Consider the following 18,418-nt stretch of genomic DNA (forward strand, 5'->3'; position numbering starts at 1 on the left):
GAGGTGGAGCTAACATCGTAAGAATGGATCTAAAATTAGACTGGATGAATAACAATGACATGTATTAAAAAATACGAGATTTTGCTATTTATTCTGCATAGAATATTTTAAATCAATGACTGACTATTGAACGGGTTCGAACAAAGTGTCCCAAAGAACACACAAAACATGCTATCAAAAGTCACGTGACGGAATTTAGTATTCACAAAATTACCCAAGGAAAGATATCACGTGATGGCAACAACAGAGAAAGCGAGTGTAGGAAGAAGCAGTTTTTTCTCTTTTTAACCATGGGTGCATGTTTGTCTATTAATTTAATTTAATTTTAACATAACATTACGTATGCAAATATACAACTACTGTCAAAAGGAGAACAATAGAAAAATATGCTCTGACTTTGTATAAAGTCAGTAAAAAAGTGGGCGTCCTCATTATCCTACGGAGATTGAAGAAATTGTGATGACCCCCGCCTTAGAAAACAGATTCGTACATAGTACTTTTATTTATTGTAATTAGGTAAAGTTGTTAAGATGTTACTCATTTCTGCAATTGAAGAAAAATGTCTGTTTTGAAACTTTATTTCGGCACAAAGGATGACCTTACTTAAGGATATGCGAAATTTGCGTCAAAATAAACTTTTAAAACAGACATTTTTCTTTCAATTGCACAAATGATCAACATCTAACCTACAACTTTACTTAATTTCAACAAATAAAAGTATGTATTTGCGAAGAATGAATCTGTTTTCTAAGGCGCGGTCGCCACAATTTCTTCCATCTCTATACGATAAGGAGGACGCCTACTTTTTACTGACTTTATACATTTGTCTATTGTTCTCCTTTTAACAGTAGTTGTATATTTGCAAATGTAATGTTGTGTCAAAAGGAGATGCGCTCATGGTTTAAAAGAGAGAAAAAAAACTGCTTCTCCTCTCATTCGCTCTCTCTGTTGTAACCAAAGACTGTGACACGTTGAATATTATAATTCACCACGTGATATCTTTCCCCAGGTAATTTTGTGAATACTAAATTCTGTCACTTGACTTATTGGTAGCATTTTGTTTTGTGCTAACTTGGACACTTTGTTCGAACACGTTAAATAGTCAGCCATGCATCGATTTAAATTATTCTTTACTTACACACGGATGAGAAAGAAGGAAAATAGAGATCTCGTATTTTTAAGACATGTCATTGTTATTCATCCAGTCTAATTTTAGATCCATTCTTACGATGTTAGCTCAACCTCTCAAACATATATAATGTTCAATCAACAGGTCTGGACGATTTCTAAATAAGGAAGTCAAGAACGATAACCGTAAATTGCTATTAATACACAGAATAAACAAGGCACTAATCCTTCTGACCAATCAAATAACAACATTTAGACAAACCCATGAGAAAATAAATAAAACACGTGGTTTTTAAGTTTTTTGCTCAAAAGATTTTTATAGAACAAACTTTTTGTAAACTTTATGCGCATTTTGGAATAATATAATATTTATGACAATTCTACCGTGAACAAACACGACTTGAAAGCTTGGAATACGTTTTAAATGGGATAAAAAAATCTGTCTCTAGTAGTTAGCAATCCCAAAAGTTTACTTACGTTAAAAAATTGATATAAATACGGTAAATTTTCAGTTTTTAGAGCCTGACATAAAAATCTTATCGAAAAGAAAACAATATTATTTTTGAGTGTTTAATACAGAATACTAGTAGTCCATGCAGTTTCTGATATGCGAGGTAAGATATTTGGATAAAACGCATTCATGTATAATTATAGGATTCTCTCTTCTCCACTTTAAACGCCTTTCCTTATGCCCATTTAAAGTCTGCATAGCTAAGTATTCGGCGCTCATGAAACCCGTGATAATGCAAAACTATATGTGCATACTCCATACGATGAACACTTGTGTAAGTTGATCTATACACATGGAATTTAAGCATTATCGATGAAAATCGGACGGCTTTAAGCAAAATTATATTTACCATCATATAATATATTTTGGTAAATGTTATAATTGAACTTGATAAAAACTTGCTGGTGCGATCTATACCTCTGTAAACGATTACATTCTATCGTACATTATTTTGTTTCTTTACCGAGAAAAAAATGTCAAGGTTGTTCACGGTAAAAATATGGGGAATACCTTATTCTTCAAAAGTTTTCATCTTACTTCTACAGATTTTTTGTTTAAAAAAATCTTTTTGAAGAAAAAAACAAAAGCACGTGTTATCTTTTTGTTCTTTTAAAATATGTTTTGGGGTGTGTAAAAATGCTGTTGTCTGATTGGACAGAAAAATAATTACGTGTACTTGATGTACATTTATAGCAACTTTCGGTTATCGTTCTTGACTTCCATATTTAGAAATCGTCCAGACCTGATCAAGGGCAGGTAAGTGTATATGCTCTGTTTTTGGAAAAACGTAAGGACAGAACACGTGAATTTAATAACTATATTACAGTCTAAATTTGTTTATAACATTTCAATTAGGTGTCAAATTGACATAATTCTGTAGTTAATATATGAAGGTAAAATTAAAGTTAAGATTTAAAACTTAAAAATTAAAAGCAACAACAGAAGCGATCGAAAAAGACCCAAAACACAACGTTAAGTGCAGTCATCCTTTTGTCTATCCTTCAGTGTAGTCATCCTTTGCCAAAGATTCCGCATTAAGCACAAACCGCTTCTCTTACATTGTCTTTGACTTTCAAATTTGAAATTCAAAATAAAATTGTGTTATAATGCAATTCCTTTTGTCAAAACTGTTATAATGCATAAAAAGATTTATTACTTACGAAACTAAAACATGGTTGGTCTAGCAACAAAGTTTTAATGCAAAGTGAGTTTGTTCTTTTTTAAAGCAATGGTATAGAGAAAAAACATTTAAATTTAATGCTAAATCATACATTGTAGTCTCCAACGCGCTGCTAAGTTTGGTTCGTAGTTACTATGGAATGGAATCAAAGCTTTTGGAGCTGAGAAAAGTGGTAGTAACTTCCCTTGATCAAGACCGACGTAAAAGGAGCTCCGATTCGCTACAGCAGAGTAAGAAATTTAACATTATCTTAAATTATTTTTAAAAAGGTAACAATCAAGAGGAGACAATGTATGGAATGTATGGAGCCTTGGGCTCAGGTAGCTTTTCTGATCACATTTTGTCCATAGTCCGCCCGTCCGTCCGTCTGTAAACTTTTCACATTTTCAACTTCTTCTCAAGAACCACTTGGCCAATTTTCACCAAACTTAGTACAAAGCATCCTTTTGTGATGGGGACTTTAAATTGTTAAAATAAAGGGCCAAGTCCCCTTCCAAGGGGAGATAATCAAGAAAAGACAAAAATAGGGTGAGGTCATTAAAAATTTTTCTTCTCAAGAACCAGTGGACAGAAAAGCCGAAACTTATATGAAAGCATCCTTGAATAGCGTAGATTTTAATTTCTTAAAATCATGACCCTTGGGGGTAGGGAGGGGCCACAATAGGGAATTCAAGCTTTACATAGAAATATAAAGGAACAATCTTTTTAAAAAAATTTCTTCTCAACAACCACTGGGCCAGAAAAGATGAAACTTATGTGGAAGCATACTGGGGTTGTGTAGAATCTGAATTGTAAAAATCAAGACCCCCAGGGTTATGGCAGGGCCACAATAGGGAATCCAATTTTAAAAAGGAAATATAGGAAAAAAAATTTTAAATCTTTTTCTCAAGAACCATTGGACCAGAAATGCTGAAACTTATATGAAAGCATCCTGGTGTAGTGTAGATTCTAAATTGTTAAAATCATGACCCCCGGGTTAGGGCGGGGCTACAATAGGGAATCCAAGTTTTACATACAAAAATATAAAGGAAAAATTTTTAAAAATCTTTTTCTCACTAACCATTGGGCCAGAAATGATGAAACTTATATGGAAGCATCCTAGCTGGGATAGTGTAGATATGAACTGTAAAAATCATGACCACCGGGGGTAGGGCGGGGCCACAATAGGGAATCCAAGTTTTACATAGAAATATAAATGAACTTTATTTACAAATTCAGACTCCAAATACACAATATCTTCGAAGAATTTTGATTTTAAATGTCACTTGAAATGGGGAATTTGTTGTTTTAAAAATGATTTTATCGACACCTGAAGAAGATATATGTCGCGATCGAGGAAAATCAACATACCCTGTAACACTTTGCATTTACTGGTTATATTTTTTGAGTTTTATGCAAGTCAAGTTATCGAATTAATTTTCAATCTTATGTGATTTAGCATATTTGCAGTTCCACTCGAATACGACAACTCCGATTCACATAAATTCGTCTGACAGATGACACGCTTTAGATGTTTGCGTCGGCATCTTGTTAAAGTATGTTCCCCTGAGTGACTCTCAGGGGCCCTGACTAACACAAGTCTAAATTAGGTCTTTAAAACGTGTACCCCATGGGAATTAAAGTCATCAATTAAACTAATCAAAACAAATCGATCCTATTTGTGAACCACTAGAGCAAGCCTAACGGTAATTAAATTAGGGAATTGTGTCAATATACATTTATAAATAACAAAAAAAATATTTTATACTTATTTTAATACTATGAAAAATGTATTTGTATCCGAGTAAGCGAATAGCAGTTTTACTCACCGATACTCGCATCTTTCGACGGTTAACCGGTTAACCAGGTAATCGTTGCCAACACTAATACTATTACATCGTTAAAAATCCTTTCAGAAAATAAACAAGTTAATATAAATTGGAGATTAAGGCATTTTATTACATGTATACGACTCGTATATAATATATTTCTAGTCCCTAAACAAATTTTATCAACGCAAAGTGTAATAACACTACATACAGCTCAACACACGTTTTAACCTCACATGGTTTTTCGCACAAATTAAGGTCACATTGTTATAATGCAAAAAAATGTGTAATGTAACAACAAAATATATATTCTAAACATAATTTATAATTTAATTTTGATTATAACCCATTACTTTAAACATAATTCACACATTATAATTGGTAGAAATTTTATATGCTCTTGGCTGATATCTTATGAGAGTTTGCAAATGGTTTTTTCCATGTTTCTCGTCAAATGCAACCGTCTTTGTATCCGTTCATTTGAAAGCATACTTTTGGTTTGCCTTAATGCAGGAAGAGTGCAGTTCATGTAATTTCTCTGTTTTCTGAACATTAATATAACACTAACGCGCAAGATGATAGAAGTACTTCTCATCTGTTCGACTGCTTTCCATGCTAACAAAATGGCTTTTTTCAGGTTAACTTCAAGAAATCTAGCATCATGAAAGATACTTTCCAACGCAAAATGTTAAAGTTTCAGACCATAAATGTAAAAGAATCCTCTTTTCGGTATTTACAATTTACTTTGTTGAAAGATAAACAATACTTTATTATCCTATCCTTTTACACGATTTTTTTATTCAGTTTTGTCATTTTTTCACCGCTGAATTCGACAAAACCAAGACAAGTATGAAAAATGTGTAAAGTACCTCGAAAAATACTTATATTTAAGAAGTAAATTTGAACATTTCAACCAAATAGTATCAAAAGAAAGTTCCATTAATCAATTTGTAAAACTTATGATAGAATCATACACTTTTAAAATCATACAATTTAAAAACAAATTTCCTTTTAGAACTTTGACTTTTAAAACAAAAGATAATGATTGAGAGAATGTGCGTCTTTAACATGAAACAATTTAATACTATGAGGGTTATGCCTCGTACTGAAACTCGATAATTTAAGCTTTATTGCCAGAAAAATGTAACTTTATTTGGTGCGATTAAAAAGTGCGTTGAGCTGTATACTCTCCAAATTTGAAAAAGCAGTGTCAGTGTTCGAAAAGGGAGATTGTTACATCACAAATGGCATATCAAAAACATGAAAACCAAATTATTTTAGCGGTTATTGTGACCCAATAGTTTATCTGGGCAGGAAAAATTTTATGCACCCCCTATTTTCAAAAAGTTCGATGTTTTGAACAAGTAGACAAAAAACTCGAAATTCATAGCTTGTGATTTAAACATTTATTTGATTTACATCGGGTTTGCTTTGGTTTTACCTCGATCAATAGGTTGAAATTGATATTTTTTCTAGTATGGAAGCCCTTGTCCCAACCCAACCCTTCAAAAAGTATAACCAAGATTAGCAATTTAAAAAGTAGGTCAAACTCCAAGGTCAAGGTCAAAGGGTCACAGGTCTTGATATTAAATGTAAGGTCTTGTTACAAAGATTAAATATGCAAAGTATGCAATCACTAGCTCTAACCCTCGAAAAAGTATGGTCAAGGCTTGCTTTTTAAAAGTAGATCAAACTCCAAGGTCAAAGGGCCAAATTTCCTGGTATCAAATGAAGGTCTTCTCACAAGAATTACATGTGTAAAGCATGAAATCACTAGCCCTTAGCGTTTAAAAGTTATGGCCAAGGTTAAAGTTTTTTTCATAAGTACTGAAATAGCCAAGGTCAAGAGGTATCCAATGAAAGGTCTTGTCACAAGAATTACATATATGAAGTATGAAAGCCCTATTCCTAACCGTTCAAAAGTTATGACCAAGGTTAAAAATTTTAAAAAGTAGGTCAAACCCCAAGGTCAAAGGGTCAAAGGTCTTGCTATCAAATGAAAGGTTTTGTCTTACGAATTATATTATAAAGTATGAAAGTACTAGCTTTAACCTTTTAAAAATCCTGGTCAAGGATTGCTTTTTAAAAGTAGGTCAAACTCCAAGGTCAAGGTCAAAGGGTCAAAGTCCTCAGTATCCAATGAAGGGTCTTCTCAGTTCTCACAAGGATTATATGTGTGAAGTATGAAAGCTATATCCCTCACCGTTTAAATGTTGTAGCCATGCAAGATTTAAGTTTTTTCATAAGTACAGAAATCTCCAAGGTCAAAAGGTCAAGCTTGTTGGTATCCAATGAAAGGACTTTCCATAAAGAATACAAATGTGAAGTATTAATGTCCTGGTATCTACTGTTCAAAAGATATGGTCAACGTAAAAGTTTGGAATACTTGTGTAAAAGTGAGTCAAACTCCATGGTCAAGGTCAAAAACTCAAATATGGTGGTATCAAAGAAAGTTCTAGTCACAAAGAATACACTTGTGAAATATGAAAGTCATATCACCACTACATCAAAAGTTATGGGCAAGCTTAAAGTTTTTGCGGACAAAGAGACAGACAGACAGACGGACGGACACAACAAAAAAATATACCCCGAAACTTTGTTTACGGAGGCATAAAGATATTCACTACTAGGTCCTCCGGGAGTTATGGAAAGCATATTCATTAGAACTAATCTTATATTAATCTGAATAAATTCCGTCGCAGTGCAAATAAATGCTTTGATTTACAGATCTCGTTGAAGTGCACGGAATCATTGTATATATAACCGCTGAAACCATTTGTGGAGAAGGAAGTTTTAACCACTTTGGAAATTGTGGTAAGTTCAATAATTTTTTCACTTCATCCCACGGTAAATTAGAAAATACAATATGAAAAAGATTACAAGTTGCATTTAATTAATAATGCTTAATGTCATTATAAAAATATAACAAAACGTAATTTTTACAGATCTCTATTCTCTCAGAGTGTTCTTTGTCAACTACTATACTTTTCTCAAGTCTTTTAGCTCGGTAACAGTCAGTCGCCAACTTACTGTTATTGGACATTTGCGAAATAGCGTACAGCGAACAGCGGACCTCGGACTTCAGACATTTAAAGGCGGACTTTTTAAAGGGAGCGGTTTAAAAAATTGAAAAATATAATTTATAACAAATCATTTGAAAATGTATAAACCTCTAATAGCTATGAAAAAATTAAATCGAAGAATTTTGAAATTCGTATTTTGATTGGTTTTATTAGAAAGTTTGCAAAGAATTTATTCCTGAACATTAAACTGTCTCGAAATAACTTATATTTTTGTAAGCATTATTAAATTGAATAGTATCAAATATGAACTACAAAAAACTACATTCTCAGAAAATGAATTGTACAGACGTTATATTTCAACTTCACATTTAATTTGTTTCTAATTTGCAAACTGAAAGTACAACTTCTGATCAATGTGATATACTGTAAATAAACCTTTTTAAATAATGGATGTTTTACGCCCTGCATGCACAAATTTGGGTAATATATTACTTGCATTATACTTTTCAATTTCCATTTGCGGGGCCATTTGTCGTTGGAAAATGAACTGAGTAGAAAGCATGACTTTTGTCGAAACTTGATTTAACATTTTACTATATAAAACTTATACTAAATGAGCCTATTTTAGAAACCAAGTTTAATGACAATAAGTAAAGCTGTCTTTCAAAGATTAAAAAAAAATGTTTTTTCTGTTTGTTTGACTGTTTGTTTTCACATTTTTTTTTGAATATTGAAAAAAAGAAATAATCAAAGTACTAAAAGTTTAATGTTTCCGGTTACTGTAAACCAACTTTTATTGGCGTGCGAGAAATTTTCGCGAAGTTCATGAGAACCTTGTCATCGCGAATATTCCTCGCCGTGAACCGGTCCCTAAAGTCTGTGTGTTAATTAATAACAGATCCAAAATCGGCTTGATCGCGAAAATTGACCGTCGCGTACTAGTTCACCGCTGTTTAATCGCAAAATAAAGTCTTTGCGAATTAAAATTGGTTAACATATAGTCGTTAGATATATAAGATATGTACTGAAGAGACACTATCGATTTTGATTTTTTTTTGGGGGGGGGGGGGTTGAGGTACAACTTCACTGAAATTTTTTTTTTGACAAACCGAAAAAGGAAAATATATTCTAAACTCGAAAATTCCATCCTCAGGGAGGGGAGTGTATTTACAAAAGGGTGTGTGTATGTTAATTTCTATCTTTTAGATACATTTGCATATTAAGATAGTTTCACTGCCTATACAAGTACTGTACCAAAACGTGTGTGCTTGTGAGAGGGTGGGATCAACTGGCTTTTTAATTTACGTACTGCACCCTAATTTTATTTAGCCAAATTAGAGTTTGAGTTCTGATACTAAGTCTGTATATAAGCTTTGCTTATTGAAATGGATTGAAGCAGGTAATTGAAATTGGTGTAAATCTGAGAAAGCTGAGTAGATCAGGAATCTGCATCATGTTTCCAGGTAAGTCAAATGTACATCACTCTTTATTTATTTCAAATTCTATATACATTTGTACATTAGGGCACATCCTTTTCACTTTTTTCGGAGGGGGGGGGGGTGTTAAAACAGGCATAAAGAAAACAATTTTTAAAACTGAAAAATCTTGAAAGTCAAATATTTAATAATAAAATTCGTATAAAGAAGAATTATTAAATAAAGATGTAAGTAAGAGAGAAAATGAAAACACATTTTCGATGCGAGTTCTGATTGCAAAGAAACTGACTGAAACATAATGTAATCCAAGTGTTCCTTATTTCCTATTTATAAATGTTGCAGAAGTATGTTGTTTATTGATAACCATAATATCAAATGCTATTGCATTATTCATTCAAACGTAAAATAATTAATGTGATTTATAAATTCTACACCTTGAGATCCTCCCCCTTATTTAAAGTCCGAAGTCTGAAGTCTGTTGTCCACTGTACGCTATTCCGCAAATGTCCATTAGCAGCAGCGTTGTCACTTACAAAATACTACATTTTCATTGAAAACAGAAATCAACAATCATACCATTACGCCTCGAAGTCATTGAAATCAAATGGACAAATTTATTTCAAGATTGTCGAATCTTAAAATAATATGAGAAGAAAAATTAAATACATATTTTCAACATTTCAATATGAGGACCACCTATAACCAATATATACCTTTAACCAGAATTATCTAAATGTGATGAAGTGCAACCACATGCAAAACAAGATGTTTTTGTGAAACACGGATGCCCCCGTATGGCAACATAGTAAAGAATAAACTTTTCTTAAATGCAAAATGTAATATATTGTACCCGAAGTATGGTCCTTTAACTGGAAATACAATTGTGAAACACGAAATCCCTATCACCATCTGTTCCCAATTGTGACCAGGCTAAAATTTTTCATAAGTATAGAAATCTTCAAGATTAAGGTCAGAAGGTCAATATTATTGGTATCCAATGAAAGGTATTTCCCCAAAGAACACATATGTGAATTATGGAAGCCCTAGCCCTAACCATTAAAAAGTTATGACCAAGGTTAAAAGATTTTAAAAGTCAGAAGGTCAAGGTTATTGGTATGGAATGAAAGGTCTTGTCATAAGGATTACATATGTGAAGTATAAAATTCCTAGCCTTTATTGAAAATATATTGCCAAGATTAATATTTTTCATAAGTCTGGAAATCTATAAGGTCAAGGTCAAAAGGTCAAGGTTGGTGGTTTCAAATTAAAGGTCTTGCCACAAAGAATATATATGTGAAGTATAAAAGTCGTAGTATCCACCGTTCAAAAGTTATGGCCAGAGTAAAAATTTGAAATTTTTGTGTTAAAGTGGGTCAAACTCCGAAGTCAAGGTCAAATGTGGTGGTACCCAAAGAAAGATCTTGTCACAAGACATACACATGTGAAAAATGAAAGTCATAGCTCCACTAAATCAAAAAGTATGGGCAAGGTTAAAGTTTTTGCGGACAAACAGACAAACAGAGAGACAGATTAACAGAGAGACAGACATGCAGACAGACGGACACGACAAAAAATATATACCCCTGAAATGTCGTTTACGGGGGCATAAAAAATTATTCAAAAATTGTTTTTCTGGTCAAGAATGGTCTTTGGCTACAGTTTGTCATTGTTCAGGGGGATACCTCTGTATTTACTATATACCCCATTCAAACTGAACAATTTTCATATATATTATATGAGGAAACTTTTAATATCTAAATATCATTTTTGTGTGATTTGCTTTAAGGCATGTATAAAGTAAGATTGTATGACAAAATTTCGTTCAAACAATGTATTTAAGAAATCACTACTAGAGTAGGCGAAAATGCCTATCAAATGCGCTATGACTCTTATCCAAAAATAACACCCGCTAAAATAACCCGCTATACGGTAGTAGAACTTTTTGTTTCTTCTACCCAACCAACGAATCTGTCTCCCAGACAGATTCCGAAGGTCGAGAGTTCAACCCTGGGCTGGGGCGGAAGTGGGTATCCATATAAAAGTGAATTTCTTTGTGCTTTCTATATTGATATTTCTTCACCTAGGGCAGTTATTTTAGCTAAAGAGTTGTTGTGAAATGTGCTTTATAAATAATAATTAATGTTATAAAAACGTGTATTGTTAACAATCCTCTGTTAAAACTAATATCCAAATAACAGTATCTCACTTCTATTCTCACTTAATCGTTGACTTCTCATGCTTCAAAGCTTTGACATTTCATACCAATTTAACACAATTTAGCGTTTACAAGGGGGTCGGCGTTTTCCGTGGAGGGTCTAAGGTAACTTTCTTCTTGCTTAAGTATATAAATTTAATCAACTTGCAAATTCCAGGGGGGTCCTGACCCCACCGACCCCCTCTAGATCCGCGCATGCTCTCTCTCTCTCTCTCTCTATATATATATATACGTTGTAATTTAAAGCATATTGCCCAGCGGGTTCATATCAAGTTGGTGATAGATGTCAATGGTGTGCACCAGGATATTACCAAAGTTTTGTTGGTCAGACAAATTGTATACTTTGTCCTCAGGGACATATTTCAACTGTCGGAAGCAATACTATCCAACAATGTTATGGTAAATATGATAAATATATAGACATGTAATACTGTAAATGTATTACATTTGGCGTGTACGATATTTGGCGGAAATTCAATTTGAACAAGTTAGCGTAGATTTAATTTAGCGCTATCTGAAGTTGATAGTTATAAAAGTTAATGTACAAGACATTTAGCGATGTACTTGAATTAGCGGACTCTGCTTGCCGCCAAAATCGCTCAAAAGAATACACCGCTAAATGTAATACGTTTACAGTAAATTAGCAAGATTATAGCACAAATACATCTTAGAAAGCTACATTATTTTGTATTTTATCATTAAAATGGTATGGCTGCAAATATCTAAATATCTTGTCAAAATTTATCAATATAAGGAATGTTTATAATGATGCTATTTGGTTTAATTCTTTTTATTGTGCAAGAATATGTTAGGAAATGCATTTGAAAAAATTGACAAGCTTATATATCTTGGATTCTTCAGCGCGAGATCGAGTTTAATCATCATTAAAAGGTATAATTAAAAAAAAAACTTATTTCTGTTGATGTTCAATTGAAGTTAAACAAGCCCCACTGTAGGTGCATATTTCCAGGCATGTCTAATGTATTTCTAAGTACTGGGGGTATTTACTTTTACAATGACTTTATTAGGTCCCCTGAGTAAACTCAGGCGACCTATTGTTATCCGTTTCGTCCGTCGTCGTGCGTTTACATTTGAATATTTTCAGCTTCTTCTCTGCAACCACACAACTAATTTCAATCAAATTTGGCTTCAAGCATTTATGGGTGAAGGGGAAGAACAATTGTGAATTCCATTGACCCTCGCCCCGGGAGGGGGGGGGGGCGCTGAGGGGTGGGACCAAAACAGCTAAAATTACTGCAATCTTTAAAAATCTTCTTTACTCATGGACATCAAGCAGTCATGCTGTTGGCATGCTTATAAGAAGCATTGAATCCTCTACAAAAATTGTGAAATTCATAGTCCTTGGGTCATGAGTTCTAGTGCTAGGGCGGAGCTAAATATACAGTGAAAATGCATTATTTTTTGAAAATCTTCTTCTCTGCTCCTGGGCATTAAATAAACTTAGTAAGTACACAGTCATGTTGAATAATACTGCCTCTTCCAAAATTGTTAATTTCATGGCCCCAGTGTCATGGGTTCTTAGGTGCTAGGGTGTGGCTATATAGATTGTATAGTGAAAATGCATTATTTCTTTGAAAATCTTCTTCTTTGCTCCTGGACATTTAATTAACAAACAAAACACATAATTATGTTGAATAAGGCTGCCTCTTCCAAAATTATGAATTTCATGGCTCCAGGGTAAGGCTTCTTAGGTGCTAAAGTGAATGTATATATATATATATTATACTCTACTCATGTTATAGTATAGTATATATAGTATCGTGAAAATGCATTATTATTTTTTGAAGATCTTCTTTTCTGCTCCTGGGTATTAAACTTACTAACCAAGTACATAGTTATGTTCAATAAGAGTGCCTCTTTAAAAGTTATGAATTTCATGGCCCCGGGTCAGGGGTTCGGGCGGGGCTCTATTTATTATATAGTAAAAATACATAAAATTCTTTAAAACTCCTGAATGATTGATTGTATATTGTTTAACGTTCCTCTCGAGAATTTTTCACTTATATGGAGATGTCACCGTATGCCGGTGACGGGCTTCAAATTTAAACCTTTTACTCAGGGCCATTGAGCAGTGAGGGGTCTTTATCGTGCCAGCGCCTGACGCTGACCCGGAGCCTCGGTTTTTAAGGTCTCATCCGTTGGATCCGCAACTTTCACTTCAAAGTGCCGAGCGCATGGCGAAGGAACAGTTGCTACCCATTTTATCGACAGGATCAGTCGCGGCGAGATACGAACTTATGACCTCCCGATCACGGAGCGAGCGATCTACAGACTGAGCTACCATGAACGGTTTGCTCCAGAATGAACTATGCGCATAGTTATGATGATGAAGGATCCTCTTCCAGATTTGTAAATATCAGGCCCCAAGGGTCAGGGGTTTTGGTGTTAGGGCGGGGCTCTACTGATTATATAGTGAAAATGCATGAATTCTTAGAAAACCTTTTCCTTTGCTTCTGGGTATTATGCCAATGTTGAAGTATATTTGAATGATGATGAAAAGTTCCTCTTCCACAATGGTTAATTTCAGGGCCCCTGGGTCAGGGTACTTAGGTTGGGAGTTACTTAGTCTGAAAATTTTTTGAAGTCTAATTTTGGTATTAATCAACCATTTATGATGAAATAAAATTTATGATAAATTTTCCAGAATCTTGAAAGATTTTGCCCCTGGTTATAAAGTGGTCTACATGTACCTCTGGATACTAAGTAACCAAAGTAATAAGCTATGTATATAGTTATGATAAACAATAGTGCCTCTTTCAAATTTTGAATTTCATGGCCTTTGATATAACAGGAATCAATTTAATTGTTGGAAAGTTGTTTCTTGATACTCATTTGACCTATAAGGCCCGTGGGCCTCTTGTATTAGTTTGCTAGTTTGCAATCTTTTGTAATCCCTTTACTTTGTTGTTTTTCTTAACACAGGACGCTCCTGTTGCATATATGTTTATCAAATTCAACTTGTTTTTGATTAAATAATGTAAATTTAAGCAAAAAAGGGGGCAACAACTAATGATTATTGCATAGCTGGTACAGCTTATATAAATTAATATATACGAGGGGTGTCCCAAAAAGTCGTAGACAATGATAGTATCTATTTTAATGTGAAACCAATACTAACCAAATTCCGCATAGACATAATATGTTAAATGTTCTTTAACATTATGAATTCTCTTTAATATATATCTCTCATATTATATATATTAAATGTTCTTTAATATTGTGAATTCTCTTTAAGGTCAGACGAGACGTTCCTCAAAATCTGTATTGTATATCTTCGTAATGTATAAAAAATATTCAAAATTTTAGTAACATTCTGATTTCTAAACCAGTTTCTAAACCTTTTTTAAAAAATCCAAACACTTAAACATTTGAAATTGGAAAATTATTTTTCTTCCCCAAAGGATTATATAAGAAAAACTACCCCTGGTATATTGCAGAAATGCCTGGTAAGGTACCTCAATTTTTTGTGAGTAAACATGTTTAAGTAGCAATACTTCAATGACAAACTGTTAGAAAAATTTATCTATTATTAAGGCACATCTCGTCTGTCCTTAATTAATATATATTTCTTTCATATTACTGAGACGATTTATATGAAGGCCGATTTAGCTTGTCGGCGCATGAACAAAATTTGGAATAATTTACGCATAATACTATTACATTTGCTTTTATTTCTTTGGAACTACTAGGGGGTATATATCAAAAAGTTCGTGGACTAGCGTCACAAAATTAAAACCGCTTCAGGTAAATCAAAGAATTTTAAAATATCTAGATAGCATCATCTTCTATATCTATAGAATAAACCTCAAATAATTTTTTTTAATAAAAAAAGTAATGATTTTGTAAGCAATGGTATGTTTATAGGCGCAACCTCGAACATGACGTCTTTTCGACTTCAATGTAAATAGGAAAAACTCTTTTGATATAAACATTTGACATCCAAAAATCCTTTTAATTTAGGTACGTCTTGGAGCAGTACTAATCCATAAAATACGGAGTATTATTACCTCATTCTGGAAGTTATATAAAATTTTATCCTACGTTTTACATGTTGTGTCCAAACAAATAAGGCCTTGAAATGACGTCGAAAAGGGGAAGGGGTTTCCTTTTCGGACATTCTATAAAGTTTTGAAAAAAATGGTATAGACATCGGGTAATGTTTAAACTGGTTACAGAGAAATAAAACGCATCCAGATAACTTGGTTTTTAATGCAAAAACGTTTCAGAGAATGCATAGTAAATGTCGATTTGTAGTCAAGGAGTGAAATACATTCACGCCAAAACTGATGTTGATCAGATGTTGAACTTCAAAAATTAAATATGCTGGCACAATCAAGCGAGAATGTCTCCCAATGTATAAATCCATTTGAAATATCATATGCATTGAAAGCCACTGTTCATGACAATGTAAAGTTATAAACAAGACAGGTTTAAGTCCGTACGCAGGTCTAAGGAATCTCTTCAAAAAATGTGTATGAGGTGGAGGAATCAGACATTGAAAAACAATGACGTCCGACGTCATGAAAATTTCCATATAAATAGCATAATAAGCAGACTGGTGTCCAGATTTTCAAATGTATTGTTGAAATCTTTAGTTTGATGAAACTTACGTCGTCAAACGCTTAAACGGCGAACGGAGATGTAATAAATTGTTTTGAATATGATTTATATATATCAGAGACGGGAAAGAGAGTACAGTGATAAAACACACTTGATTCTAGTAGAGAAGTTGTTTTTAAATGGTATGAGATTCAATGATAGTTTCCCTCATACCGAACATAATTATATATACATGTACCCGCATGTAAAATGTAGTTTACTGTTTGTTAAGGTCAGACGATACGTTCCCCAAATTTCTCTTTTGTTTATCTTCACAACGTATGAAATATGGAGTTTCATGAAGAGTCTTACTTTTACAATCGACGACTGACTTTTACAATTTACACAGAGACAAACTCCAATCACTAAAATGTAAAAGTCAGCTGTCAAATGTAAAAGTAAGTCTCTTCATAAAACTCCTATAATTGTACAAATTATTACTACTTTCTGATTTTTAAACCGGTTTCTAATTGTTTTTTTTTTCTTTTAATTTTGAAACACTAAAATGTTATTTTGGCAAATTATTTTTTTGCTTAAAAGATTATATAAGAAATGCAATTCTCTGGTATCTTGCACAAGATCCTGGTAAGGTACCTCAATATTTTTTGAGTAATCATGTTAAAGAAGCAATACTTCAATGACAAAATCTTAAAAAAAATTATATATTATTGAGGAACATTTCGTCTGTCCATAGACACAGACAGTAGGAAAGATTTGGGCCATGAACGACGTCAAAAAGGTGCATTTTCTGGTGCCTACAATGTAAGGTGATCTTTCGACTTAATTTTGACTGAAATTTAAATCTGCTAAAAAAAAGGTTAGTACAGAATTTAAATAAGTTCCTTAGTCAAGAGTGGTTTTTTTTTCACTTTAAAAATAGTTACTGGATGTTAAAGGGCGTGTTTGAAGCAGAAAAAGATATCATGATCATATAAGAGAAGTATATAACGCTTGCTTTCATGCGCCGATGTACACTTGCATGCTCTCTTTATTTTTTCATAATTTTCTTATTAAATGTGATTTTATCACGAAACTTGAAATGTATGATCATAAAATATTACCTTTTGCTATGACAAAAAAAGAAGAAAGAAATTAAATTGAGGAAAGATAAACTAAATTGTTTCCCTGTCTACAACTTTTTTGGACAACCGTCGTAAATGTATAAATGGAATATCACAAAGTTAAGTAAAACAGTGGATATCTGTTAAAACAGTTCCTGGTGCTCAAAGCAACGAGGAAGAAGAAGGTCTCAACGAGGAAGAAGGTCTCTCAACAGTGGAAACCATTTTTAGTATTATTGGTTCAGTCATCACAGCTATAGGTTTTGTAGGAGCAGTGATAAAGTGTATCAGAAACCAGCACTATCTAGAGAAAATTCGTTCCTGGTGCTCAAAGCAATTAGAAAGAATGTCTCTCAGTTGAAGCCATTTTTAGTATTGTTTCTGCAGTCATCGCAATCCTACGTCTTGTAGGAGCAGTGATAAAGTGTATCAGAAACAAACACTAGCACAAAGTAAACAAAAATAAATACCCATTGTTTGTATTATTCAATAGCACACATGTGCAAGGAATGTAAAATGCTACTATATTTTAACGAATACTTTGAAAATTTCACGAGAATTAAACGCGTTCAAATGTGTGATTATTTTATATTCATTCATATTTTCATGGGACAGACACGACCTTATAGTACGCTTCTTCAATACTGAATGCGTACAAACTCGTACAAAGTGAAACACATTTAAGCATTACATGTACTCAGAAAATCAAAAGTTTTATAGCGAAGATTATGATTCGAAATTAATAAAGGTATAATAATATGTATGATTAATTCAATATAATATCAACAGTATGTGCCTAAAAAATTGTCAAATGAATAGAACATAAAAAAGAGTTCTGTTGTTAATAAATTATGTTGTAGATCTCGAGTCTGTTGTAAAATATGTGTTCGAGTCAGAGCTTAGTGTACTTGTATTTTTTTTTTCTTTACAGAGCATTGATGTGATTTACGTTTATATCCAGCATTATATATTGTATATAGAATGAACAAAATTAGCATTCATTTTTAGGTCACCTGAGTCACTCAGGTGACCTATTGCTATCCGTTTTCGTCCGTAGTCGTGCGTCGTGTGTTTTAAGCTTCTTCTCTGACACCACTGAAGCAATTTCAACTAAATTTGGTGTACAGCATCTTTGGGTGAAGGGGAACAAAAATTGTGAATTTTATGGTACCCCCCCCCCCCCCTAGGGCCTGGGGGGTGGGGTCAAAACCACTAAAATTAATGAAATCATTAAAAATCTTCTTTACTCCTGGACATCAAGCAGTCAAACTGTTGGCATGAATGTAATGAGCATTGAGTCCTCTACCAAAATTATGAAATTCATGGCCCCAGGGTCAGGGTTTCTAGTGCTAGGGCGAGGCTCTATTGATTTTATAGTGAAAATGCATTCACTATTTTAAAATCTTCTTCTCTGCTCCTTGGTATTAAATAAACTA

At 33.2% G+C, this 18,418-nt stretch overlaps 1 protein-coding gene across 2 annotated transcripts in view; it reads left to right on the forward strand.

Annotated features, from left to right (window-relative positions):
• The window catches only part of LOC134230323 (uncharacterized), a 36,331-nt gene extending 18,606 nt beyond the window's left edge, over nt 1-17,725 (forward strand). For both annotated transcript variants that reach the window (XM_062712089.1, XM_062712090.1), the window contains 4 exons: nt 2,918-3,049; nt 7,355-7,441; nt 11,548-11,700; nt 17,135-17,725. In XM_062712089.1, coding sequence (XP_062568073.1) covers nt 2,918-3,049; nt 7,355-7,441; nt 11,548-11,700; nt 17,135-17,343 — 581 coding nt within the window. In that variant the 3' untranslated portion in view covers nt 17,344-17,725. The remainder of the gene's footprint in view (nt 1-2,917; nt 3,050-7,354; nt 7,442-11,547; nt 11,701-17,134) is intronic.
• The last annotated feature ends 693 nt before the right edge of the window (nt 17,726-18,418 follow it).

Source organism: Saccostrea cucullata, unplaced genomic scaffold (genome assembly GCF_032062105.1).
Source record: "Saccostrea cucullata isolate Sc308-1 unplaced genomic scaffold, CSIRO_AGI_Scuc_v1 ctg10208, whole genome shotgun sequence".
NCBI lineage: Eukaryota > Metazoa > Mollusca > Bivalvia > Ostreida > Ostreidae > Saccostrea > Saccostrea cuccullata.